Below are 27,141 nucleotides of genomic sequence, written 5' to 3'. Positions count from 1 at the left end.
GGGCGACGGGCTGGATGTTGAGATCCAGTGGTCACCCCGGTTTCTGCCTACGAGCGTGTGCAGACCAGAGCTCCGCGCTGGGTCGGCCGCGACGGAGTCCCAGTGGAGGGACTGACCTTGCGAGTTAAAAGTCTCGCTTGGACGCCAGGAACCAGAGAGTCGAGGCGTCCGGAGTGGTCCACAACCCCCCACCCCGGTGGAGAGGGTATTGTGAAGAGAGGGTGCCTGTCGGTTCGGTATGGTGAGTAAACGTTCCCTTTTTTCTTTCCTCGTTATGAGGCAGTATGAATTATGGGCCCCTCCATACATGGTCAGTATATATCTGACACTAAAAGTCCCCCTTGTAAATACAGTATGTGTTTGTGGGAAGTGGACTTGGTTTGAGAGCTAACACTCTACCCAGCAGACTGTAGCATTACAGCAGACATAGGAGGTATAATCCTACCTTATTTGTAGTGTATCTCCTGTAGATCAATAAATCGCCACTCAGCAGAGATGCAGGTGGATGTGCTGGGAAAAACGATTTCGGCGGTCCGCCGCCATTTTGCCGTAGACCAGGTGCATGTATGTCCTCAGGTCACGCCGGCCGCCATGTTTTTGGAGTCTAATGTCTCCTGTATGGGGGCGGCCATGTTTCATGAGCCCAGCTACCTCGTGGAGAGCTGGGAACGCCGGAAGGCGTACACAGGGGGCGGAGCCACGTCCTTCTACCCGGGAAAAAGCAACAGCTCCTTCCAGTCTGTAAAAGACAGACGCTGACTGCAGTTGGTGGGAAAGTTCACTGCATCGGTTGGTGAGCCTTGGGGGTCCCTCTCTCTCTCTGTGGGGATCGGGAAGCAGGTACTCTGAGGGGCGCTATTGCGCTAGGGGGAGACAAAGGTGGCAAAGGTGTCCTGAATTAACATGGACCCTGCCACTCATGTATCTCCTCCGGATCCCCTCGAGGGGTCTGCAGGATCCTCCAGCACCCCACTGACGATTGAATCATTGTCAGCTATTATGGAAACTTTTGTGTCCCGGGTGGAAGTGGCTTGTCAGGGACAGGGCGCAAGTAAGCGACCCCCGCCTAACCCCTTATTATCTGAAACCTCGGATTCAGACTCTGAGCCTATTTCTGCAGTTGCAGGTACTTCATCTGGTATTGGTGTCTCGTGTACTGTCTCTTCAGACAGTGAGGAGGATGTTTCGGCATCAGCCATAGCCAAAGAGGAAGCGTTGGTAAACGCACTCATTGTATCTGTTCAAGAAACCTTAAGATTACAGGGTATTCCGTCAGAAATAGCTGAAACTGAAATCCCTTTTGGGACTAAAAAAACGCATCAAAGTGGCGAAGGTTTTTCCATTGCCCAAATGTTTTGGCAATCCAATCAAAGAAGAATGGAGTCTGCCAAAACGCACTTCTACTATTTCTAAACGCATTAACAGGCGTTATCCGTTTGAGGAAACCCTCATTAAGAGATGGACAGAACCACCTGTGGTGGATTCACCAATTGCTAGATTGAATAAAGCCACGGTTATTCCTCTAGAAGACGCTCCGTCTTTTAAAGATCCAGTGGATCGCAAGATAGAAGCTGTCTCGCACCATGTTTATCTTGATTGGATCAGCTTTAAGACCAATAATTGCTATTGGTCTGGTTTCGCAGGCTGTAACTGAATGGACCAAGTGGTTACGCCGGGACTTAGAAGAGGTCCCTCAGGCGGTATCAGATTTGTTGGAACAAATGATACAGGGGTTACAGTTTGTGTGTGATGCGGCGTTAGACGCCACTCCATTATTGGCGCGAGCATCTGTCTCAGCGGTGGTTCTGAGGCGTACACTGTGGCTAAAAGGTTGGTTAGCCGACCAAGGTTCCAAAAAAGCATTGGCTAACATCCCCTTTTTAGGAGAGCGTCTATTTGGAGCCAACTTAGATGATATCATTAAGGATCTCACGGGTGGAAAGAGCACCTTTTTACCGCAAAATGTTAAAGGTAAAGGAACTCGTCAAAAACGAGGGCCTTCTTTTTCTGCTCACAAGAGGTTTTTTCGTCCCGCAGGTGAAAAAATTAAGTCCTCCAAAGCTCCTTCAGGAGGCTTCAGGGGACGTTGGTCGGGCAAGCAAAAGCCCGCCCCCTCCAGACCTGAAGATAAATCGTCCAAAGCCTGAAGGTGCGCCCCCACCCATAACTGGGGTGGGGGGACGTCTTCGCCGGTTCCCGGATCCATGGCTTTCCAGAATCCCGGACAAGTGGGTTTGCGAAGTCATAAGGTCAGGGTACAAGATCGAGTTTCGATCTCTCCCACCGGCGCGATTCTTCCCTTCCAATATTCGACTATCCCCGGATCGTTTAGAAGATCTGCGGAGAGCAGTCACGGATTTACTACAACAAGGAGTGGTAGTCCACGTTCCTTGGACAGAACGTTTTCAGGGGTTTTATTCAAACCTATTTACAATACCCAGGAAAGAGGGCAAAGTGCGTCCAATTCTGGACTTAAGGGCACTCAATTCTTTTGTCAACATAAGAAGATTCAGAATGGAGTCCATTCGCACAGTAGCAGCCTTCCTGCATCCAGGGGATGTCCTAGCGTCCATAGACATCTAGGACGCATATCTTCACATTCCCATTTTCGCAGGACATCAGCGGTTTCTACGCTTTTCCGTAGAAGAGAACCACTATCAGTTTGTGGCGTTACCTTTCCGTCTCGCCACGGCTCCTCGGGTCTTCACGAAGGTGTTGGCCCCAATGTTGGCACTACTGCGCCAAAGAGGCATATCGATTCTTGGTTACCTAGACGATCTTCTGCTTCATGCAGAGTCTCCTCAGACCTTGCTACAAAACATAGAAATTACTATGATTTCTTTACAGGAATTCGGGTGGCTGGTGAACCAGCAAAAGTCATTTCTGGTTCCCACCCAGAGGCTCGAATATCTGGGTCTAATTCTAGACACAGTCAGGACAAGAGTTTTTCTTCCGGTAGGGAAACTCCGAAAGATTCAATCAGCAGTCCAGTTGTTACTATCCAACAGCTGGTCTTCCCTTCGGACTTGCATGAGGGTTCTGGGGTTGATGGTGGCTTCCTTCGAAGCAGTCCCATTTGCCCAGTCCCATACCCGAATTCTTCAGCAAGAGATTCTTCTCAGATGGAATCGGAATCCGGAATCCCTGGACAATCCGATCCGATTGAGCAAACAGACCAGAGAGTCTCTGGTCTGGTGGCTTCGGTCTCCGATGCTCAGCCAGGGAAAGTCATTTCTGCCAATATATTGGACGATAGTGACCACGGATGCCAGTCTATCCGGATGGGGAGGAATTCTCGGTCAGTTATCTGTCCAGGGACTTTGGTCCCCGGAAGAATCCAGGTTGCCGATAAATGTATTGGAACTGAGAGCGATCAGACTTTGTCTGATTCACTGGACCGAGCAGCTCCAGGGCAGCCCGGTTCGGATCCAGTTGGACAACGCCACGGCCGTGGCTTATGTCAATCACCAGGGGGGCACCAAGAGTGTCCGAGCGGCCAAAGAAGTGGCTTGCATTCTTCGCTGGGCGGAACGATTTGTTCCAACTATCTCTGCGGTGTTCATTCCGGGGGTGGAAAATTGGCAGGCAGATTATCTCAGCCGTCAGACTCCGGATCAGGGGGAATGGTCCCTCCATCCAGAAGTTTTCCACCAGTTGTGCCTACGTTGGGGCACCCCGGATGTGGATCTGTTGGCATCACGATTCAACAGAAAAGTACAGAGATTCGTGGCTCGCTCCCGCGATCCTCTAGCAGAGACCGCAGACGCACTGGTCACCCCGTGGGGGCAATACCAGCTAATGTATGCCTTCCCTCCTCTTGGGTTACTGCCAAGACTTCTTCGCAGGATAGAGGAGGAAGGAATTCCAGTAATCCTGGCAGCTCTGGACTGGCCTCGTCGAGCTTGATACGCCGACTTGGTCAGACTGGTGGCGGACGTCCCGTGGAGACTTCCTCTCAGGGAGGATCTACTGTCTCAGGGACCGATCTTCCATCCTGCTTTACGATCGCTGGTTTTAAACGGCCTGGTTATTGAGACCCAGGTGCTGAAGGACAAGGGATTGTCAGCTTCAGTTATTCCTACTCTAGTTAAAACAAGGAAAGCGACTTCCAGAAAGATTATCATCGTACATGGAAGTCTTATATTGTGTGGTGTGAATCCCTTGGGTTCCATCTACATCTTTATTCGGTAGTCCGAATATTGGCTTTTCTGCAACGGGGAGTTGAGCAGAAGCTGGCCTTGAGTGTTTTCAAGGGTCTGGTTTCAGCATTTGCTATCTTCTTTCAGAAGCCTTTGTCTACTCATTCCTTGGTGCGGAATTTCATCCAGGGGGTGCGACACCTGGCTCTGCCAGTGCACGCGCCGTTACCATCCTGGGATCTTAATTTGGTGCTGTCGGTTCTTCAGACACCTCCCTTTGAAAATATCAGGGAGATTCCCTTGCTTACTTTATCCCAGAAGGTGGTCTTCTTGGTGGCTATCACTTCTGCACGCAGGGTGTCAGAACTGGCTGCATTATCCTGTTGTTCCCCAGATCTGGTGGTTCATAGGGATAAGGTTGTTCTTCATCCGAATCCATCCTTCCTTCCTAAGGTGGTTTCAAAGTTTCATTGTATGAGGACAGTGTATTGTCCTTCCTATGTCCTTAGCCCAATCATCCTCGAGAATTGCGTTGCATTCCTTGGATGTAGTTCGGGCGATCAGGATATATTTGAATACTACGGATTCAATTTGTAAGACGGATTCACTGTTTGTGATCACGGATGGCCCTAAGAAGGGGTTGCCTGTTCTGCTGCGACCATCTTTAGATGGATCAGACAGACGGTGGTATAGGCTTATTTTATCTAAGGGTCGGGATCCCCCGTTCCCTTTTAAGGCGCATTCTACTCGGGCGCTTAGAGTTTCCTGGACCTTCCGCCATCAGGCGTCAGTGGTTCAGGTTTTCAAGGCGACTGTTTAGTCGTCGGTTCATACCTTTACAATATTGTATAAGGTTCATGTGATGGCATCGTCAGATGCCTCTTCTGGCCGCAAGGTTCCTGCAGGCCACTGTTTGAGGAGACTGTTGGTCTACCTCGAGGATTTGTGGGGTAGGTCTCATCTGTTTACTCGATGAGTCCTTTGATACTTCTGGTTGGCTCCGGTTGGGCCTTCTAGATTGGATTTTGATTTCTGTCAATCCCACCCCTCATTTGTGGCACTGCTTCTGGATGTCCCAGCTCTTGAGAATCAAGAAGACTACGTCTGTCAATGAGCGATAGAGAAAAATGGATTTTTGTAAGATCTTACCGTAAAATCCTTTTCTCTTAAGCTCATTGACAGACGTAGTACCCGCCCCTCTATCATTGAGTTGGGTTGGGTTAAATTCTCTGTTACTTCTTTAGAACAGAACTGATTCCCTGTAGCAGAGAGAGGGAGGATATACCCTCAGGGACTGCCCCTAAGGTGGAGCCAGAACGTTTTGTCTTTCTGCCTAGTCCTACTCCTGCGGAGACAACATAACCCAGCTCTTGAGAATCAAGAAGACTACGTCTGTCAATGAGCTTAAGAGAAAAGGATTTTACGGTAAGATCTTACAAAAATCCATTTTTAGACAGTCTCTGTCTCTCTCTCTCTCTCTTTGTCTGTCTCTCTCTCTTTGTCTGTCTCTCTCTCTCTCTCTGTCTCGCGCTCTCTCTCTCTCTTTCACTCTCTCTCTCTCTCTCTCGCTTTCTCTGTAGCGCTCTCTCTCTCGCTTTCTCTGTCACTCTCTCTCTCGCTTTCTCTGTTTCTCGCTCTCTGTCGCTCTCTCTCTCGCTTTCTCTGTCGCGCTCTCTCTCTCTCTCTCTTGCTTTCTTTGTCGCTCTTTCTCTCGCTTTCTCTGTCGCTCTCTCTCTCGCTTTCTCTGTCGCTCTCGCTTTCTCTGTCGCTCTTTCTCTCTCGCTTTCTCTGTCGCTCTCTCTCTCTCGCTCTCTGTCCCTCTCGCTTGTCATTCTGGCGTGTGTGTGTTTTTTTATTTTTTTTTTTTGGCCACATACTAACTGTCTTTTTTTTTTTTTTTTTTGTCCCACTCACAATAAGGCTGGTCATAAAATCTTAAGATTTCACTTTGTTCAGCCCTATAAATGGTGTATATTGTGCATTGTATTCTGACAGCTAGTATCCATATCAGAATAATCGACAATCGTCAATGACCAACCATTTTCCCCCCCCGCTTACTTGATCTTTAGATTGAAGGATGTTGATCAGAGTGGTGGTGACAGGAGCCACCTATGACTTGATATTCATCTGGTTCATCAAGAACTGGCTGAAATATGCACTGTGTACATTTTAGGATTGGTGGTAAGGTGGTTGTAAACCCTCTTATTCCCAGTAAAGGGACTAGCCTCAGGTGATGCAAAGGGAGATGCAACAAATCTGCCTACAGAAGTTGTACCTGTTTATCTGCAGTCGTCTACAGCTGCTCAAAGTGCAGAATGTATACAGCTTGTCTGAGCTTCCAGAAAGCAGGGGGCAAGGAGTTACACTGCAGAGCTCCTTCACACAGCACACTGGAACACAGCTGAGGGTGTTAGTTATAGGCTGTGTGCTGGAGCTAGAAACAACAGCAAGGTGTCCCAAGCACCAGACATAGGAGTAAGTCACATGTGCAAGTCACAAGCAAGTCTTAACCTTCAAGTCTCAAGCAAGTCCCAAGTTACTGTGGCAAAAAGCAAGCAAGTCAAGTCGAGCCCCTGCTAGAAGTCAAGCACGTCAAGTCATTTATTTTGGTCAAGTCACAAATCAAGTCAAAATACTGATCTACCCCAATTTTCACCTTTTAAATCTGTTAAGTCAGTGGTCAGGAAAGGTTTTGTTTTGTTTTATTTTCAACATTAACAAAACTGCTTAGTGCTTTTTTTTCTTGGCATATTAAAGAAACACTTTAAATGCCCAAACAGCTCAAAATCCTTCGTCCGGTCATGTTTCAACACCACAGTAACTAAAAACATGTTAAGTATTTCCATTGTTAAACAGCCAGTGTCCTAAAAATCAGAACACACTGGGGTGATTTAAGTGACTGTGATATCAGAAACATAACAGGCACATCAATTTTGCTTTAACACATTGCGAAAATGCAAATATTTAATAACTTAAAAAGGTAAAGTAATTTTGAGTCATATGTCTCAAGTCAAAGTAAAGTCTCAAGTCATGAATACCAAGTCAAAGTCAAGTCGAGTCTTTTATTAATTTTAGTCAAGCAAGTCTCCAGTCCTCAAACTGGTGACTTAAGTCTGACTTAAGTCAAGTCATGTGACTCGAGTCCCCCACCTCTGCCAAGCACTATGCCCTATTTGGATTTGCACTGTCCCTATTGTAGGGTGCACCTGTCACAGTTAGTATATGGAGGTATTAAAAAAGGCAAGCAACAGAAAGGACAGTGCTATTTGGGGGGGAATGATATCCACTATTTACTTGTAAATGATAAAAGGCCAATGGAATGTCTCAATACAGTTTATTGCACACAGTTGCATTAAAACCTTTAGTAAATAAAAGCCAATATAGTACCAGGCTGGTGAGTCCAGATATAAGGGGGTTGATGGCCACTTGAACCGGTGGAGCAAAAACCACCCTGGTGTACAGGCTTGCAGCCGCTCGCACAGAGCCACAAACGTACGGGAGCCAAGTCGGAGGCCCTCTGGCGCTCCCGTGTGACGGAAGTGCCGGCCGGAATGAGATGCCTGTTGACCGGTGTGGGACACCTAGGGGAGAAGAGACAGGCATCTCATTCCGGTAAGCTGACCATGAATGTGTTTACAGAGTGTACACACATTATTAACGGTTTTATACAAAATAAACAGCTATTTGTGACATGCGTATCAATGGATTAGCATCAATACATTGCACCAATTATGTTTGTTCTGAGTCTGTTTATTTAAAAAGAAAAGACATGTGATCACGTTGCTCAGTTCAGGGATCTATAATGATGGTGAATCTTGTGACAGGATCCTTGAATATTAGAAAATGTTATAAAAGATTGAGTCCTCTGCCTAAAACCAGAAATTTTGGATCTGGATGGAATTACAATTAGTGTTTAACCCCAATCCTTCATATTCCTGATATGTGCATATTGCACCCTGTATTGTTTTAAAGTATCCTGTTCTCTTTATATTTCCTCCTCTGTGTGAAATCTGCCAGTCCTCCTGCTTTCTGTTTTTTTTTTTTTCAAACTGAATACATAAAGGCGCATCTATCCCATCGTGTTTAGTTTTTTGGCTGTGCTTGGAGAACAGCCTGGTTGTCATCCAATGGTCTGGCTTGTGCTGACATGCTTGTGCTGAAACCCAAAACTAAAAATGTAATATATTGCAGAGACCCAGTCCTTAGATGTGGTAGCTGCATCAGGTTTTTTTTTCCTTTAGGCTTTTTCCTTTGTTTTTCATCTGGTGATCTGGCCAGTAACGCACCTCCTATATTAGAGTACCCCCACTCTGGCTGAAGGAGCACATGGGGCACCTTTGGACAGCGACATTGTCAATCTGGAGAGAGGGAAATGTAAGGCTGGCTATACATGGAGCAAATTTCATTTTACATAAATAAAGTAGATCATTGTAAGCACCTATGCTAGTGTTAAATGGTTTGTCTCATCTCTGTAGCCGATACATTCTGCTGGAGAGCTTGTTTTTTGAAAAACAGACTTATTGGCTGGATCACTAGATGGAAAAAAAAAAGGCAAGCACCACATCTAAGATACGGTAAGCTGCAGTATAATGTTTGCTTTTGGGTTTAATACCGCTTTAATGAAGCTATAACCATGAGATCTCTGGAGTTGGAGCATTCATAGCTTAACCACTTGCCACCAAATCGGGTACCTGTACGTTATTTGACTTCAAGTGGTTGTACCCATGTGATGCCTGCAGCTGCTGGCATCACCCTGGTACCGTTTTTTTAGAGCCGATGGTTGACTATCTTATAATACCAACCGATGTAATCACAACCGATGTAATAATTCAGCGGGAGACCCGAACAAAGCCGACATGTCCGGAGACGCCATTGATCGGGTCTCCAATATAGTAACCCGAAGCGACGTGATGACATCACTTATATTTTTCCCCAAAATTGGGTTAAGTATTGTGTTTTTTTGCATTTAAAAATTGTATTTTTACCCCCCCCCCCCCAAAAAAAAAAACTGCGCTAATACTATGTGACATAATAAACAAAACCCACCCAGATCTTTCTCTGTGTGAAAAAGGCTAGATTTTAGTTTTGCATTCATTTTAGACTTGATGTGCACTGCGAGGGTAGCACCCCAGCTAGGGGACAGCCACTGGTCGTACCACTATCTGACTAGTATATTCCTGTTTGTGTAGATCCTCTGTTATCTGCTGTAAAGAATCACTGTTTTAATATGCCACAGATTTAGGCGGTGGATATTTTCATGATGTAAAATGAATAAAGGAAAACAAATACTTTTAAATGAAGCGTTTGTGTCTATATGGTTGCCGCCAAAGTCCTAAATAAAAGTGTAAAATGTAATGTTCAAATGTGAAAGTACAGAGGATAAATATTGCTTTGAGTAAACTAACAATTCTGTCTTCCATGACCACACACCAAATGCAGAGAAAGAAAGCAGTTTTCAAATTTAATTGCAACAAAATAAATCTAAAAAATGATTGGTTTTTCAGCCTATTGAAGAATTGTGTTACTCTGTGGAAGGTGTAAAGGGTCAGTCCAGCTAAAACTGATATTTTGGTTTTGGATACCCTTTAATGTGTTGATCACACTATAACTTCTTTATCTCTTGGCACTGTGTGTGACATGGAAATTCCAAAGTTACCATAATGGACAATTCTGAAACCATTATCTATTTTAAATGTATGTTCACTGAAACATTCCATAAATTTACTAGTTTAACTTTTGTTTTGTTTTGTAGATCTTTCTTCTGGCCTGTCCACCATGTAAAGTTGCCACAATAGTATTCAGGTGAGTATGGTACTTATGAAATTCAATCATAGTAAGATTCATTGCTGTGATAATTTACAAACTGTATTGCCAAATGTTTTATTACAGGGGCAGATTTCATTAAGATAAGTGTCCAAAGATTGTTGTATCTGGGGGCATTTTAATCCAGTGCTCTACTGTACCGACTAGGGATCGACCGATTTATCGGCAATGCCGATATATCGGGGGCCGATATGCACTTTCCCTTATATACCGGAATTGGCCCCTAAGGTTACTGATATTGCCGATATTTAGGGAAAGTGCATGTACTGGTGTGATGCCTGCAGCTAGAGGTGGGCCGACGGTCGGCTCTCTTGTAATGACAACCGATGAAGCTGAGAAGCTGTTTGGCTGTTATTACAAGGAGTGGGAGGGGACGTCACACCCCTTCCGCCGCTTGCCCGGGTCTCTCGTCCCACCGGGAGACCCGGGCATCCTACCTGTATGGCCGCCGAACAGAAAACCCGATCAAAGCCGCATTCGGCTCTGATCGGGTCTCCATGTAAAAACTTCTGGGTACTCGGCGGCAAATTTAAAAAAATGCAAGCATTCAAAACAGTCAAACTTGGCATTTTGAATGCTTGTAAGTGTAGAGTAGGGGTTTGGGGTCATGCAGAGAAATGCAGGAGCTGCCATTGCTGACCTGCATCTGAAAGTACCACTTGCCTGGTTGTTATGCTGATCCTCTAGCTTCAGTACATTGTTTTTTCTGAAATTTGTGCTCGTTCTGCATCAGTCACTCTAGTGTCTCAAGTCCTTATTTGCTTACTTGTTCAAGGTTAGTGACTTGAAGTGGTACAACATGACAGCCAGGCAACAAAAAACTAAATTCCAAATAAGTTTGGACGTTGTGTAAAATCTACGTAAAAACAGAATGCAGTGAGTTGTGAATCTCATAAAGCCATATTTTATTCACAATAGAAAACATATTAAATGTTTAAACTGAGAAAATATACCATTAAAAAAAAAAAAGATAATTTTGAAATTGATGACAGCAACAATTTTGGGTCATCTTGTATTTTATGTTTTCAAAATGCAAAGCTCTAAGATTTCAAAACTCTTAATAACATTATTGAGTTAAAAAAAAACATAATAATATGTTGACTTGTTGCCAGTTAACCTGATTAGTTGCAAGCTGTTCTTCCAGTTTTTCCTAGTTATTACCACTTTTTAGCGTTTTTTTTTTTTTTGCCATGTCTCCACTTTTTGAGACGTGTTGATGCCATCAATTTTAAAATGACTAGATTTTTTTATTTATTTTTCCCTAAAATGGTACATTTTCTCAGTTTAAACATTTGATATGTTTTCTATTGTGAAATAAATATGGGTTTATGAGATTTGCAAATCACTGCATTATGTTTTTCTGTAGATTTTAAAGTGTCAACGTTTTTGGAATTAGGGTTGTATCATTTACAGAATGAGATGTCATAACTGGTAGCCTCCATTGAATAAGGGACATGATTTGAGAACTCCTGGTCATAGTACAGGCCTGTTTCATCTTCACATCTACCTTTAGCAGCCAAAACCTCCTATTCAAAAGATTACTAAAGAAATTACATTTTCCAAACTAGATATAAGATGTTTTTTTTTTTTTTTTTTTTTCTTTTAGGTTACAGATGCATATGCTTAATGGAGCTCTTCTTGCACTGCTATTTCCAGTGCTGAATACGCGAATGGTACGTAGATTGTGTTACTGTCTATCTCTTCTTCTAAAGGGGAATATCTGTTGCTTTTTCTCCTATGTAGTGTGTGTGTGTGTGTGTGTGTGTGTGTGTGTGTGTGTGTGTGTGTGTGTGTGTGTGTGTGTATACACTATATTACCAAAAGTATTGGGACGCCTGCCTTTACACCCAGATGAACTTTAATGGAATCCCAGTCTTAGCCGTAGGGTTCAATATTGAGTTGGTACACCCTTTGCAGCTTTAACAGCTTCAACTGTTCTGGGAAGGCTGTCCACAAGGTTTGGGAGTGAGTCTATGGGAATGTTAACCATTCTTCTAGAAGTGCATTTGTGAGGTCAGGCATTGATGTTGGAGAGAAGGCCTGGCTCGCAGTTTGCACTCTAATTCAAAAGACCTGGATGAGCGAGTTTGGGGTGGAGGAACGTGACTGGCCTGCACAGAGTCACCTCAACCTGATAGAACACCTTTGTGAGGTTAGACACTAATGTTGGAGAGAAGACCTGTCTCGCAGTCTCCGCTCAAATTCATCCCAAATGCACTTCTGGAAGATTTTTTCAAACATTCCCATAGACACACTCCTAAACCTTGTGGGCAGCCTTCCCAGAAGAGTTGACGCTGTTATAGCTGCAAAGGGTGGGCTAGTTCAATATTGAACCCTAGGGACTCAGACTGGGATGCCATTAAAGTTCATGTGGGTGTAAAGTCAGGTGTCTCAATACTTTTGGTAATATAGTATGTATGTATATATAATAGTATTTATATAATAAACCTCACACTAGATATATACAGTATGTGAGGACACCTTCCAGAAAGCAAACCTGTCAGCATTAGAAAGTATCTAATTACCCCCACCCTATTGTAGACACTCACTGGTGCCCATGCTTACCTGAGTGGCAGACTTACAGCAATAAAGTTTTCCTAGGACAGGTTGGGAGGCTTTGAGTTCTTGTGCTGGTAATGTTCAGGTACATTAGTGTTCTTCCCCTTTTTTTTTTTTTTTTTTTTTTTTTTTTTTTGTGAGTAATCTTTGATCACCTCTCCAGAGTTTGATGCAGGCATTGCAGTCTGTCCTTTTGGTAGAAAAGAGTAACAGATACAGTCCAAATGTACTGACATCAGTTTGTTAGTGGTCACCATTGCATAGCTACCAGTATAGGATCTTGGACAGCTCTCCCACTGAAAGAGTAATAGTGGAGAGATTTCAATGAGAAGAAGTGAGCATCTACTGACATTGTTACACTGTTGGGCCATAGGTACAAAAACGTCTGAGAAACACCTAAACACTGATATCCCCCAACTTCACTCAGTGACTTGAGGGGGGCCACCCACTTTGTGTTTAGCGATCATGCAGGGTAGAGCTGGACTTGACCCCTTTGCTAAGTAAGGAAAGCCTCTCAGTAGGCCTTTGATCCAGTATGTCTTGAAAGGACACATAATATTGCTCTTGTATCTATAAGCATGAGATAATGTGCATAGTTGACATGACATGCATAGAACTAAATCTACTAGAAAATTAGACAACAGGCTATTTTTACTCTGTGTCTGATTGGTAGGGGTTTCCAATGCAAAGTCTACCCAGTCCACAAATAACTTTTTTGGGGACATGTCTATGTTCTTGCTGTAGGTGAAAAAACACTTTGTTTACAATAAAATTCTTTTGAGAAAGAAGTGCTTATACAAAGTAATTGACACAGTAGTTCAACAAAGAGATGGGTAAATCAGACATGGCATGTGAAAAAGTTCCCAACAAAGGAAGGTAATAAGAACGTAACATGAATTCCTAATACAATATATCATAATGAAGGAAGTCCATGCTTAAGAAGGCTCAATGTTCCATGTTAAAACGGATGATGGATTATAACCTGTACACCAGAGTGTATTGATGGAAGATGAGAGGTTACGCTAGTTGGAAATGAGTATTCATTTAAAGAGGCGTATGATATTTTAACAAGGTATGTAGTCATTGTAACCATCTTCACCAGGACCACACTCCAGCGATCCGGTAGGTTGTAAGAACCATTACGCACAAGCAAATATTTGAAGAGAAGACTAGAAAGTAGAAAGAGCAAAGAGAAAAGAAGGAAAAAAGAGGAGAAGAGAAGAAGGAAAAGGATAGGAAAAGTGTGGGAGAGTTATGCGGGGCGCACACCGGAGAATCCCTTAAATTTAAAGAAGCATATTATTAAATCTGGAAGGTTGGACATATGGTGTCCACAGTTGCCAGACCTTGAGAAATTTATTGTGGGAGTCTATAGCTTTAGCTGTCACCTTCTCGTTTATCATAATGTCCTTCATGCGGTTCTTGACTGCTTTGAAGCTGAGCATTGGGGTTTTCCAGGGCTTTGCGATTATTTAATTTGGTGACTGTAAACAGATGCTGAGCCAATTGGCGTTCTGAGCGAGACCATTCTAGTATTGGTTTACAAAGGAGGGCCTCGTAAAGGTCATGTGAAGTATGTTATGGAGAAGGGTATAAACCCTGACCCATAGTCTACATACCCTAGGACATGCCCACCATATATGAGCCATGGTCCCCTCCTGTCGGCAACCCCGGAAGCAAAAAGGGGAGTAAGGTGGAATAAATCGGGCCAGCCTTTCTGGTGTATAATACCATCAATATAGCACTTTATAAGCGTTCTCCAATATTAGGACATTCTTGGAGCTTTTTGAGAGGGCCATTTGTCATAATCTGCCAATCTTCCCGGTCCAATTGTCTTCCCAAGTGTTTCTCCCATTGTAAATGGTAGGACCATACTGGTGGTGTTCTATAAGATATATTGGACGTATAGAGTAGTGATATTAGTCCTAGGGAGTGGGGTCGGGCTCTGCAACGGCTTTCAAAAGGAGTTAATGTATATGGTGTAGGTCAAGATTTTATGAGTTGCTGAAGAAAATGTCTGAGCTGTAGGTATCTAATGTTCACGCAAAGGAATATCCTGGAAAGATCTAAGGGCTTCAAAGGTGAGTATTTCTGTAGGAGCCGTAGATCAACAAATCTATTATCAATCCACCAGGAGAATTGCTTAGGGTTTTCACAGCTGGGAAGAATCAATGGGCAATGGGTAAGGCGCAGTAGCGGCAAATGGGGGGGAAATCAGGCCTGCCGAGAATTTAAGGGAATCCCACAGACGGAGAGAATGGGTTAAGCAAGGTCCTAATTTGGTCGGACGATATATAGGTGAAGCCAAGGCAGGGAGGAGATAGGGGTAGGATGGGAATCTACTTGATCGATTGTGGTCCATAGTGGCAATTGGGAAGTTTCGTGTAGGTGAGACAATGGGGCAATATTTGCTGCTGTATAGTAAGCTTGTAGATTAGGAACCGAAAAGCCACCATTGATCCTACGAGCATATAAAACCTGTTTATTAATTCAAGGGCGTGTGGAACCCCAGATAAATTTCAATAGTTTGCGCTGTTGAATACGCAAGATATGTGACCTGGCAATACTCAAAAGAAGTATAGTAATTTCGGAAGATAAGACATACGAACTGCCAAACCATGATAGCGGAAAATGACACCAAGAGGAGAGCATTTTGGTCAATTTTCTAACAAGAAGTGGAAAATTGGCTTGCTATAGTCTGTCTTATATGGGGGATAGTAGGATCCCTAGGTAGGGTAAAGAGGGAAGCCATTGAAATGGGAAGGCCGTTTTCAGGGAGTCCAGATCAGAAGAGGAAAGGTTGACTGACATTGCTTTAGATTTGGTAGGGTTCACATAAAGACCTGAAAGGGATGCAAAGGAATCTAGAAGAGCAAGTAAGTTGGGTAGAGAAACTGGGAGATGTTAAGGTCATCAAAATATCATTGCAAATAGAGAGATCTTATGGGTCGATCCTGCAACTTCAATGCCTTAATCAGGATGAGAACGAACTGCTTCCGCCAGGGGTTCCAAAGCAACAATGAATAGTAGGGGTGATAATGGGCCGCCCTGACGAGTACCCCTCCTGATGGGAAAAAGTGAGGATTCAAACCCGTAGTATTTAATTTTGACGTGGCGAGAATCGTATAACGCCGTCAGCCAAGTTAAAAAAGAGGTACCAAAGCCATAATGCGAAGCACAGTCATGAGGTAAGGCCATGAACGCTTTGTATAAGCACTTCATCATGTAAAGGCATGTATGTATGTATTTGTTGTCATTGGGACCTTGGACCCACTTTTCATACTACATTCCAGAAAACCTTGTGTGCAAATGCTTTGTATTTAATCGATTTACATTCCTTCTCATTTCCTTGAACCTGTACAAAGTCTAAAGTAATCTAGAAGTTCTGGAACAATATTGGCAGTCATTTATTAACATTTACATGTGTAAAATGCCTTCGTTTTTACATGTTTTTAGTATCAACAGTTTATGCAAAAAATAAAAGAAAGCATCATACACGTCACTGCACTGTCTATGTCCATACTTGTTAAACAGATTACTTTAGGCATTTGTACAAGAATCATGAACAAGGAGGTGTGTGTGTGTGTATAAAATACATACACACACACACCCTAGATATAAAGTCTATACACCCCTACAATATCAGGTTTCTGTGATTTCAAAAAAATGAGACAAATATATGCTGTTAGACTCACACCTAATAAGACTGAGTGCTGTAATAAAATCAAAAGGTGCTTCAACAAAGTATTAGTTTAAGGGTGTGCACACTTATTCAACCATTTTATTTTATTTTTTTATTTTTAATTCCCTCCACCTAAAAGATTTCAGTTTGTTGTACAACTGAGTTGTACAGTTAAAGGTCACATTAAAGGTGAAAAAGTTCTGAAATTATTTATCTTTGTCTCATTTTTAGACATCACAGAAACCTGACATTTTAACAAGGGTGTATAGACTTTTCTGTTTCGATATGTTAAAGTTTTACATGTTAAAACAAAGCCAACAGACATGCGACATAAATCGCTTGCAGGAAAGCATACAAGGAAGGGTTATACCCAAATAAAGTGAAATACAGTCATAACAAACGATCATAAGCCACACTAAAGAGCCCTTGCTTATGACCCTTCTCCACAGAACACGGAGATTCACCACTAGTGGGGTCCAGTTGAACCAGGGGACCCCACAAATGAAAGAGGGGGCAAAGCCAACCAAAGGGGTCCGCCCGCCCATAGACAGAGATTTGGACAGCGCAGGGAAAGAGACAGTAAAGAGAGAGAAGAAAAGTAAGAGAGAGAGAAAAAAAAAACACCCCAGCACAGGGTAAGGAATAGTTAATAGTCAGTACCAACGCAGGTCGGGTGCGAGAAAACACCCTAAACCCCGAAGGCCAGGACAACCCTGAGGAGGTCAACCCAGTTCGGCCCGGGGGTCCCCCTCCAGATATAGCAACCATGGGCTCCAGGTCTTCTCAAACAGTTGTACTTTATCATTAAGTATAGCAGATAAACGCTCATTAATCATCAACCAGGATAGTTTAGCTCTGAGCAGTTCAAAGGGTATGGTAGCCGGTCGCCGGGACCGCGTAATTACGATGCTGGGGGTGTATAGACTTTTTATATGCATTGATTCATTTTTATATTCATTGTGTGCATATATTAGGGATTGACCGATTATCGGCAAAGCCGATATATCGAGGGCCGATCTGCACTTTCCCCGATATATCAGAATCGGCCACCAAGGTGGCTCAGACTGCCGATATTTCGCAAAGTGCTTGTACCGGAGTGATGCCTGCAGCTAGAGGCATCACCCTGGCACCGACGTCCATAGCTGATGGTAGGCTGTCTTGTAATGACAACCGATGCGGCTGAGAAGCCGCTCGGCTGTCATTACAAGGAGCGGGAGGGGACATCCCTCCGCCCCCCCTCCCGACGCCTTCCGCGGCTCGCCCGGGTCTCCCGTCCCATCGCATTCGGCTCTGATCGGGTCTCCATGCAAAAACCCGGAAGTGATGTCATGACCCCCAGATCCCTCCACAAGAATACCTGTCAAGTAAAAAAAAAAATTTTAAATGTACGAAAATATCGGTAGATACTGATATGCGATGACCAAAATATTGGTATCGGCAATGAAGAAACTATATCGGTCGGTCACTAGTGTATATATGTGTGTATGTATATGTGTGCAAATATGTGTATATATAATGTGTGTGTGTGTGTGTATATGTATATATATATATATATAATAATATATTTATTATACACAGTATATATGGTGTGTGTGTGTATGGCCTCGTTGGGATCATGGCTGCAGGGTGTGTGTGTGTGTGTGTGTGTGTGTGTATGTGTATACATACACTGCTCAAAAAAATTAAAGGGACACTTTGAAAACACATTAGATCTCAATGGGGAAAAAATCTCATGCTGGATATCTATACTGATTCGGACTTGGTAATGTGTTAGGAATGAAAGGTTGCCACATCGTTTAATGGAAATGAAAATTATCAACCTACAGAGGGCTGAATTCAAAACACCCCAAAAATTATGCAGCAGGCTAGTTTATTTTGCTTAAATTTTCATTGCAGCAACTCAAAATGGTACTCAGTAGTGTAAGGCCCCCACGTATGCATGCTTGTATGCATGCCCGACAACATCGGGGCATGCTCCTTTTGAGGTGACTGATGGTGTCCTGGGGTATTTCCTCCCAGATCCAGACCAGGGCATCACTGAGTTCCTGAACAGACTGAGGTGCAGCCTGGTGGCGTCAGATGGAACAAAACATAATGTCCTAGGGGTGTTCTATTGGACTTAGATTAGGTGAGCGTGGGGGCCATTCAATGGTATTCCTTCATCCTCCAGGAACTGGCTGCATACTCTCGCCACATGAGGCCGGGCATTGTCGTGCACCTGGAGGAACCCAGGACCCACTGCACCAGCGTAGGGTCTGACAATGGGTCCAAGTATTTCATCCCAATAGGATGCCATTGTCTAGCCTGTAGAGGTCTGTGTGTCCCTCCATTGATATGCCTCCCCAAACCATCACTGACCCACCACACCGGTCATGCTAGACAATGTTACAGACAGCATAACATTCTCCACGGCTTCTCCAGACCCCTTCACATCTGTCACATGTGCCCAGGGTGAACCTGCTCTCATCTGTGAAAGCACAGAGCGCTAGTGGTGGACATTGGGCCCTCAGGCCACCCTTATGAAGTTTGTTTCTGATTGTTTGGTCAGAGACATTCACACCAGTGGCCAGCTGGAGGTAATTTTTGTAGGGCTCTGGCAGTGCTCATCCTGTTGCACAAAGGAGCAGATACCGGTCCTGCTGATGGTTTGTCCTTCTTTTGCCCTGTCCAGTTCTCCTAGAGTAACTGTCTGTCTCCTGGAATCTCCTCCATGCTCTTGAGACTGTACTGGGAAACACAGCAAACCTTCTGGCAATGGCACGTGTTGATGTGCCATCCTGGAGGAGTTGGCCTGCCTGTGCTACCTCTATAGGGTCATGCTACCAGTAGTGAAACTGACCCTAGCCAAATGCAAAACTAGTGAAAAACATTTAGAAAAGATGAGTACGGAGAAAAATGTCAGTGACCTCCACCTGTAAAACCATTTCTGTTTTTGAGGTCGTCTCATTGTTGCCCATCTAGTGCCCCTGTTAATTTCATTAACACCAAAGCAGCTGAAACGGATTAACAACCCCCTCTGCTACTTAACTGACCAGATCAAAATCCCAGGAGTTTATTTGACTTGATGCTGCCGTGGTGATCGAAAGTTTGGCACCCCAGGTAAAAATTTGTATTAATGTGCATAAAAAAGCCAAGGAAAGATGGAAAAATCTCCAAAAGGCATTGAATTACAGATTAGACATTCTTATAATATGTCAACAAAAGTTAGATTTTATTTCCATCATTTACACTTTCAAAATAACAGAAAACAAAAATGGCGTCTGCAAAAGTTTGGGCACCCTGCAGAGTTAATATCTTGTACTGCCCCATTTGGCATGTATCACAGCTTGTAAAGGCTTTTTCTTGCCAGCCAAGAGTATTTCAATCCTTGTTTGAGGTATCTTTGCCCATTCTTCCTTACAAAAGTCTTCCAGTTCTTTGAGATTTTGGGGCTGTCTGTCACGCACTGCTCTTTTAAAGTCTATCCATAGATTTTCAATTATGTTGAGGTCAGGAGATTGTGAAGGCCATGGCAAAACCTTCAGTTTACGCCTCTTGATGTGATCCCCCGTGGATTTTGAGGTGTGTTTAGGATCATTAATCAAATAAATAGTAATGCGCCAGATATAAAGTAAATATCAATATACAATAATAATATAAAAACAAACCTAAAAAATTAAAAAAAAAAAAAAAAAAAAAAATAACACCTGTCCCCTCATGGTCACACCATGTCAGACTGAGAGGAATAATTCTAGCACCAGACCGCCTGTTTAACCCTAAACTGATAGCCTGAAAAGGCTTTTAAACGGTCACGTATAGTTAATTTAATGTACCATAGGTTATCGGCATCCTACAGGCGTGCGTAATTTTAAAGTTTAACACGGGTATCTATTTACTCAGCATAACATCTATTATTACAAAAAATTTGGCTATTATGTTGTGTTTGTGTGCACTAAAATTAATTAAAGTCTATTTGCATAAACTACTGCACAAATATCATGTGACATAAAAATTTAAACTACTGCCATTTTATTCTCCAGCACAATTTGCTTTAGAAAATATATAATGTGTTGGGGTTCAAAGTAATTTTCTAGCAAAAAAAAAAAAAAAATGCAGATTTTCACATGTATATGAGAAATGACAACATTTCTTACATACACCTACCCCAGTTAGCAAGCGGTTAAAAGGGATTATTTTTTATTTTTTTTAAGAAACCCTTGTCTTTAAAGCGGAGTTCCACCCAGTGCACATTTTTTTAAAAAAAAATACCCCCGGGACAGTCAGGGCTAGTGCATTCCACAATGGCCCCGGGTTGCACTTACCTTTTAGGAGAAATACTTACCTTGAAAAAGTATTCTCCAGTGCTGCCATCTCAGGTGTGGGCAGCTGGAAGCCAGCGCGATCCTCTTCGGCGTCCTCTTCCTTCTTCTTCGGTCCCACGATGCACTGCACCGGCCCCGCCGTCACTTCCGGTGCGCGCGCGTCATCCCTCCACTGCTTCTGGGCATGCCCAGAAGCTGTTTAGAAGGGAATGACGCGCGCGAGCCGGAACTGACGTCGGGGCCGGTGTAGGCGCAATGATTCCTGGGAGCGATGACGTTCAGCTCCCAGGAATCATTGCAAAAGCCAGGAAGTGACGAATCGCCGCGGCCGCCAAGGGGAGGAAGAAGGAAGTAAGGTAAGTATATTTCTCTGTCGCTCATTGACAGACGCAGTCCTCTTGATTAATATCAAATCGGGTTATACTGCCCTCTACAGGAGTAGGACACTAGGCAGAAGGAAAACGTTCTGGCCACACCTTAGGGGCAGTCCCAGAGGGTATATCCTCTCTCTCCCTGCTACAGGATGTCAGTTTTTTTCTGTTTAGTTAGGAGTAAGGACCTAAGTTCTTTGCTGGGATCTTTGGTCCTGGCAAGATTTTTTTTTTTTTTTGTTTAAGGCAGCTTTTTTCTCCAGTTGTTCCTGTGAGATCTTCAAGCAAGTATGCTGAAACTGGGCGACGGGCTGGATGTTGAGATCCAGTGGTCACCCCAGTCAGCCTACGAGCGCGTGCAGGCCCTAGCTCCGCGCTGGGTCGGCCGCGACATAGTCCCACTGGACGGGGACTGACCCTGCGAGTTAAACGTCTCGCCTGGACGCCGACGACCAGTTGGAAACGGAGTCACGGCGTCCGTATTGGTCGACAGCCCCCCCACCTCGGTGGAGAGGGGTTCTGTCAGGAGTTGGTGCCCGCCTGTTCCGGTATGGTGAGTAAAATGTTCCCCCTCTCCCCCTGTCGGGGTTGTGGGTGGACGCGGGCCCCTCCCTGGGATGACCGGACCTTTATAATCCTGGATCCCCCCGCTATCCTATAACAGGGGTCACAGATCCCCCTCTTGAGGGTGATTTAGTGAATAGGAACCAGAAGGCTTGGTTTGGGAGCTGACAATCGGAAGTCATTGTATTAGGGGCACTGTAAGGGACCACGACTGAAGTCAGTGGCTGGCATTACTGTTAGGATGACCATGTAAGAGGGTGATAGCATCTTACCTGATACATGAGGTGCAATACAGGCCGATGCCTGTGCCTGGACTACCGCCATCCTCCCACAGGCCGTACACCTCCCGCAGGCCGCACAGGCCGATGACTACCTTCGTCAGGCCGCAGCTATCTTTCCACAGGCCGCTGCCATCTATCAACAGGCCTCCGCCATAGCACAAGAAGAAGCGTTGGTGGACGCACTAGTCATGTCTGTCCGAGAAACCTTAAGTCTTGAGGTTACACCGGCAGAGGTAGCTGACACTGAAATTCCCTTTGGTACCAGCAAGCCTACCAAAATGGCAAAGGTTTTTCCCTTGCCCAAATGTTTTGGTAATCTAATTAAAGAAGAATGGGATCGTCCAAAACGAACCCCTGCTATTTCCAAACGCATTGCTAGGCGCTACATGTTTGAGGAATCCCTCCTTAAAAAATGGACGGTACCACCAGTGGTGGACCCACCAATTTCCAGACTAAATAAAGCCACTTTTATCCCGTTGGAGGACGCTCCGTCCTTTAGGGATCCGGTGGATCGAAAAGTGGAAGCGGAATCCCACTCCATTTTTTCCTTGATAGGGTCAACATTTAGGCCAGTGGTTGCCATTGGTTTAGTTTCACAAACATTGACAGAATGGACCAAATTGTTACACCGGGACATAAAGGGGAGAAGCATCCCCCCGGCAGTATCGGATTGCTGGAGCAGATTATCCAAGGGCTACAGTTCATCTGTGACGCCGCTCTGGACGCCACTCCCTTGCTAGGGCGTGCATCTGCTTCAGCAGTGGTCCTCTGACGCGTGTTGTGGTTAAAGTGCTGGTCGGCGGATCAAGATTCCAAAAAGACTTTGGCTAATCTTCCTTTTCAGGGGGATCGCCTGTTTGGGGCCACCTTGGATGAGATTATAAAGGATCTCACTGGGGGTAAGAGCACTTTTTTACCACAGACTGCTAAAGGTAAAGGACCTCGTAACAGGCGAGGACCTTCCTTATCCGCTCATAAGAAGTTTGTTCGTTCCGCTGGGGCGGGCGATAAGGGGAAGTCCTCCAAAGCCCCTTCAGGGGGTTTCAGAGGGCGCTGGTCGGGTAAACAAAAGCCCGACTCAGCCAAACCTGAAGATAAGACAGCCTGAAGGTGCGCCCCCACCCATCTCTGGGGTGGGGGGACGTCTTCACCGGTTTCCGGATCCATGGCTTTCCAGAATCCCGGACAAAGGGGTTCGCGAGGTCATACGGTCTGGATACAAGATCGAGTTTCGATCACTTCTACCGGTGCGATTCTTCCCTTCCAACATTCGACTATCCCCGGATCGCTTAAAAGCCTTGCGGGGAGCAGTAATGGACTTGATGCAACATGGAGCGGCAGTTCCCGCTCCTTGAGCAGAACGTTTTCCTCACTTTTTTAAAAGATCATTTCTAGTTCCCACCAGGAGATTGATCTATCTGGTCCTGGGACTCATGGTGGCCTTCTTAGAGGCAGTACCGTATGCCCAGTCGCATACCCGAATTCCCCAAAAGGAGATTCTTTTCAGATGAATCGGAATCCCGATTCTCTGGACAATCGGATCCAGTTGAGCGAGTGGACCAGGGAGTCTCTGGTCTGGTGACTTCGGTCTCCGATGCTCAGCCAGGGGAAGTAATTTCTTCCGACAGAATACAGGTTACCGATAAATGTATTGGAACTGAGAGCGATCAGACTTTGTCTGATTTACTGGACCGAGCAGCTCCAGGGCAACCCGGTTTGGATTCAGTCGGACAAGGCCACGGCCGTGGCTTATGTCAATCACCAAGGGGGCACCAAGAGTGCCCTGGCGGCCATAGAAGTGGCCAGCATTCTTCATTGGGCGGAACGGTTTGTTCCGATTCTCCCCGCGGTATTCACTCCGGGGATGGAAAATCGGCAGACAGATTATGTCAGCCGTCAGATTCTGGATCAAGGGGTATGGTCTCTTCATCCAGAGATATTTCACCAGCGGTGCCTTCTTTGGGGCACCCTGGAGGTGGATCTGTTGGCAGCTCGGCTCAACAGGAAGGCGCGGTTTGTAGCCCGCTCCCGAGATCCTCGAACGAACGCAGCAGTGACATAACTGACATCCTGTAGCAGGGAGAGAGAGGATATACCCTCTGGGACTGCCCCTAAGGTGTGGCCAGAACGTTTTCCTTCTGCCTAGTGTCCTACTCCTGTAGAGGGCAGTATAACCCGATTTGATATTGATCAAGAGGACTGCGTCTGTCAATGAGCTTAAGAGAAAAGGATTTTACGGTAAGATTTTACAAAAATCCATTTTTTCTCTACAAGGTAAGTAAAAAAAAAAAAAAAATTACGATTATCCATTTGTTTTTCAGGTGACCCGGAGCGAGAAGATGGAGGTAAGTATAAAATTAGGGTGGAACTCCACTTTAAGGAAAAGATGCAACAGTTTTACATTGACTGTAATTTTTTTTTTTTTTTACTTTTTTGTTTTTACCGGTGTTGGTGCTTCTTTAATCCATATTAGTTGTATTCCCCTGGGATCTGATTGCCCATTGTGTATAAAGCATTGATTTTATATTGTGATAACACTGACAAAACGAATTCAAGAAAACAGGATGTATTACTCAGCCCTCTGGTTCTTGTGAATAATATAAAAAAAAAAAATAATGCAATTGCTTATCGTTTTTATTATGCAGGCAAAGGCTGCTTTAAGATTGTTAAATTGAATTAGACAGTGCAGCCCCCAAGTAAATGGCTTTCTTATGATTATGGATTGTCAAAACCCAGTATATATTTAGCTAGTAAACAGTATGGTTAGCGCAAATTTAGAAGTGCTTGCTCTGTGACTGGCAGGACTGAGATACTTTCTACTTTGGCTCTCATACAATTGTATAAGACAGGAGTTCCCAAACTGTGGGTCAGGACCCACTGGTGGGTCGCGCTGAGGCGGAAATCACTGAGAGTGGGCCCGCTTAAATTGGGCTGTGCGAGCCCGCACAAATTACAGAGAGCCAGAACAGTCAAATCGCGATGGATTCAGGACCCCAGCCACACAGTTTACGGAGGCTGGTCTGCATTTTCCACGAGGAGGATACTTGCATCAGTGAGTACGTATGTGGGATGTTATGTAGGTTGTAGGATATGTTCATGGGGTACAGAGCCAGCGGTTTTGACTAGACTGGCGGTGGCATTCTCTGTTATAGCGGGCAGAGACGGCAGCCTCGGTGTCAAAGGAGGACTAGCTTCTATTTTTAATGCATTCCCCCTCCCTTTAAAATATGCATTATTATTATTTTTTGCATTATATAGTGCCAACAAATTCTGTAGCGCTTTACAATATTCAATTACAAGCAAGTGGGTCACGAAAAATAATTGTATTTAAAAGTGGGTCTCGGCCCAAAAAAGTTTGGGAACCTCTGGTATAAGAGAATTGTTTAGGCTACCATTGCAGTTTGCATGGCCCACTCTCACTTCAACTCCCTGCTGCTGAGTGCTGACCAAGTGTAAGTCTTAAGCTAGTGTCTGAATACTTGATCTTGATAATTGACGAAGTATTGACAGTAAAGGTTCAGTAGGATATGCCCGAACTGACTTTATCAGAGGTTTAGCCTCAGGTGAAGTCCATATGGGTATATAACATGTAAGGTGGAGCTTACCTGTGATATTATCACGGTACATGTGACAGTTTTGTGCAAGCCGTCTGGAACTCGGGAGATGCTGTCTTGCCGTTGAGCACTTGAACTGATGTTTTTAACTTTTGTAAGTACATTTCTTTTGCTAATTTTAATAAAGAGCTGCACAGAGACCATTAGTTGGTTTCCTTTTCTTTGCTTCAGTGAGGCTATCATATAGAATGAGGTGCTGTGGAGAGATGGGTTTGTCCTCTGTGCCAAGAGGGAGACCTGCCTGGATCTATTCGAGTGTAGAGAACCTACCTGGAGAATTCCATAAGCAATCTGTGACGACCTATGACCTAGAGGTCATCTAACAGGGTGAGCGTATGTCTATGAGCATGATTGGTAGAGATTTTTTGGAGAAGGTCTATTCACAGCATTTCAATTAGAAGAGGAATGCAATCATTCGCTCACAGTCAATGTGTTGTGGGTAAGGGTGTCTTTAAACACTGTTTTTATATGGACTTGCACTAGACTTTGTTTACGGTTTTATGTGTATATATTGTTTTATCATAGTCCATTTTATTGATTTTTGAACACTATAATTTGTCTACACTTATTTGTTTTGATTTCTTCACTATATTAGGGTTCTTTCACAAGAGCGATCCGATCAGATCCGCCTGTCCGTTTTTTAGGTGGATCTGATCGGATCCTTCATGCATCCCTATGAGGGCAGCAGATGTCAGCGGAGACATGTCCGCTGCCATCCACATCCGATCCCTCTGTGAAATCCGGACGGATGGAAACCCTATTTTCCATCCGTCCAGGGGATCGAATAAGAGCGGACAGGCTGGTCCGCTCTCATCCAATTCCCCCGTAGAGATGCATGGGGCTCTGACATCTCTCTCTCCGCACACAGAGCAGAGAGGGAGCTGTCACCTGCCTGCTCAGCGGGGATCTGTGTATCGATCCCCCGCTGAGCAGCACGGATCCGCCTACGGAGGTGGACCGCGTGAAAGAAGCCTAAGGTAAATTAAATTGTTTATAGGTATTTTTGCTATACAGAGCGCAGTACACTTTTATTTATTTCAAACGGGACTCTTGCACGCTGCGGGCCTCGGTGCTTGTGTGAATGAGCACCTAATGTTCGGTGCAGTGATACATATTTGTACTGTAAGTTACTGTTTACAGTTTTGTAAGTTATTCACAGTTGAGCAAAGACATGTCATTTTTAATTTGAACATATTTAAAGTGTTACAAACCCTGCAACAGTAAAATCAGTCTGTATATGCAGTAAAGCATGCTTGTTATACTCACTGTGGAAGCTAAGAGGGTTAATCCTCTGCATTGTGTAAAAAGGCTGTTTGATCCTGTCTTCTGTGATCCTCCCCTTTTCTGTCCCCAATCCATCTGATAGGACAGAGCCTTGGAGTCACTCTGCACATTCTCAGTTTGTTGTGTATTGCTAGAGATATTTTTTTTTCTTGGGAGAGTGCATGTGATCAGCACAGGGCTAATCAGCACTGTCCAGACAGAGGGTGGGGAGTCATGGAGCCTCATAGGACAGTCAGAGGAGAATGAAAACTCCTCCTACAAGCTTAAAACCAGTGTTCAGCCAGACACTGATAGAAGTCGCAAGACTGCTATATACTGCTGATGAGAAAAGGTATTTGGCAGTTTATATTTACTAAAAAAAAAATTTGTATTTCTATGTTTTGTGTACTGTGGGAGACCAGATATAGTAAATGTAGGGGTCAGGGTTTAGTAACACTTTAAGTGAACCTGAGCTTAGTTTTTTCATGGCAAAGTAACAGGTTTTATTTTACTGTTGCACTAGCCAGCTGCTTATGTCTGCCTT

The 27,141-nt window shown here is 44.4% G+C and overlaps 1 protein-coding gene across 1 annotated transcript in view; it reads left to right on the top strand.

The window, feature by feature from the left end:
- The window catches only part of TMEM164 (transmembrane protein 164), a 133,766-nt gene that overhangs the window by 80,328 nt on the left and 26,297 nt on the right, over positions 1–27,141 (top strand). Inside the window, exons 2-3 of the mRNA XM_082263777.1 lie at positions 9,892–9,941; positions 11,569–11,635. Coding sequence (XP_082119903.1) covers positions 9,892–9,941; positions 11,569–11,635 — 117 coding nt within the window. The remainder of the gene's footprint in view (positions 1–9,891; positions 9,942–11,568; positions 11,636–27,141) is intronic.

The sequence above is a fragment of the Pelophylax lessonae genome (genome assembly GCF_965119305.1).
Source record: "Pelophylax lessonae genome assembly, chromosome: 7".
In the NCBI taxonomy this organism is placed as follows: domain Eukaryota; kingdom Metazoa; phylum Chordata; class Amphibia; order Anura; family Ranidae; genus Pelophylax; species Pelophylax lessonae.
The sequence above is the reverse complement of the archived record's forward strand: the minus strand, read 5'-3'. Positions and strand labels throughout refer to the sequence as shown.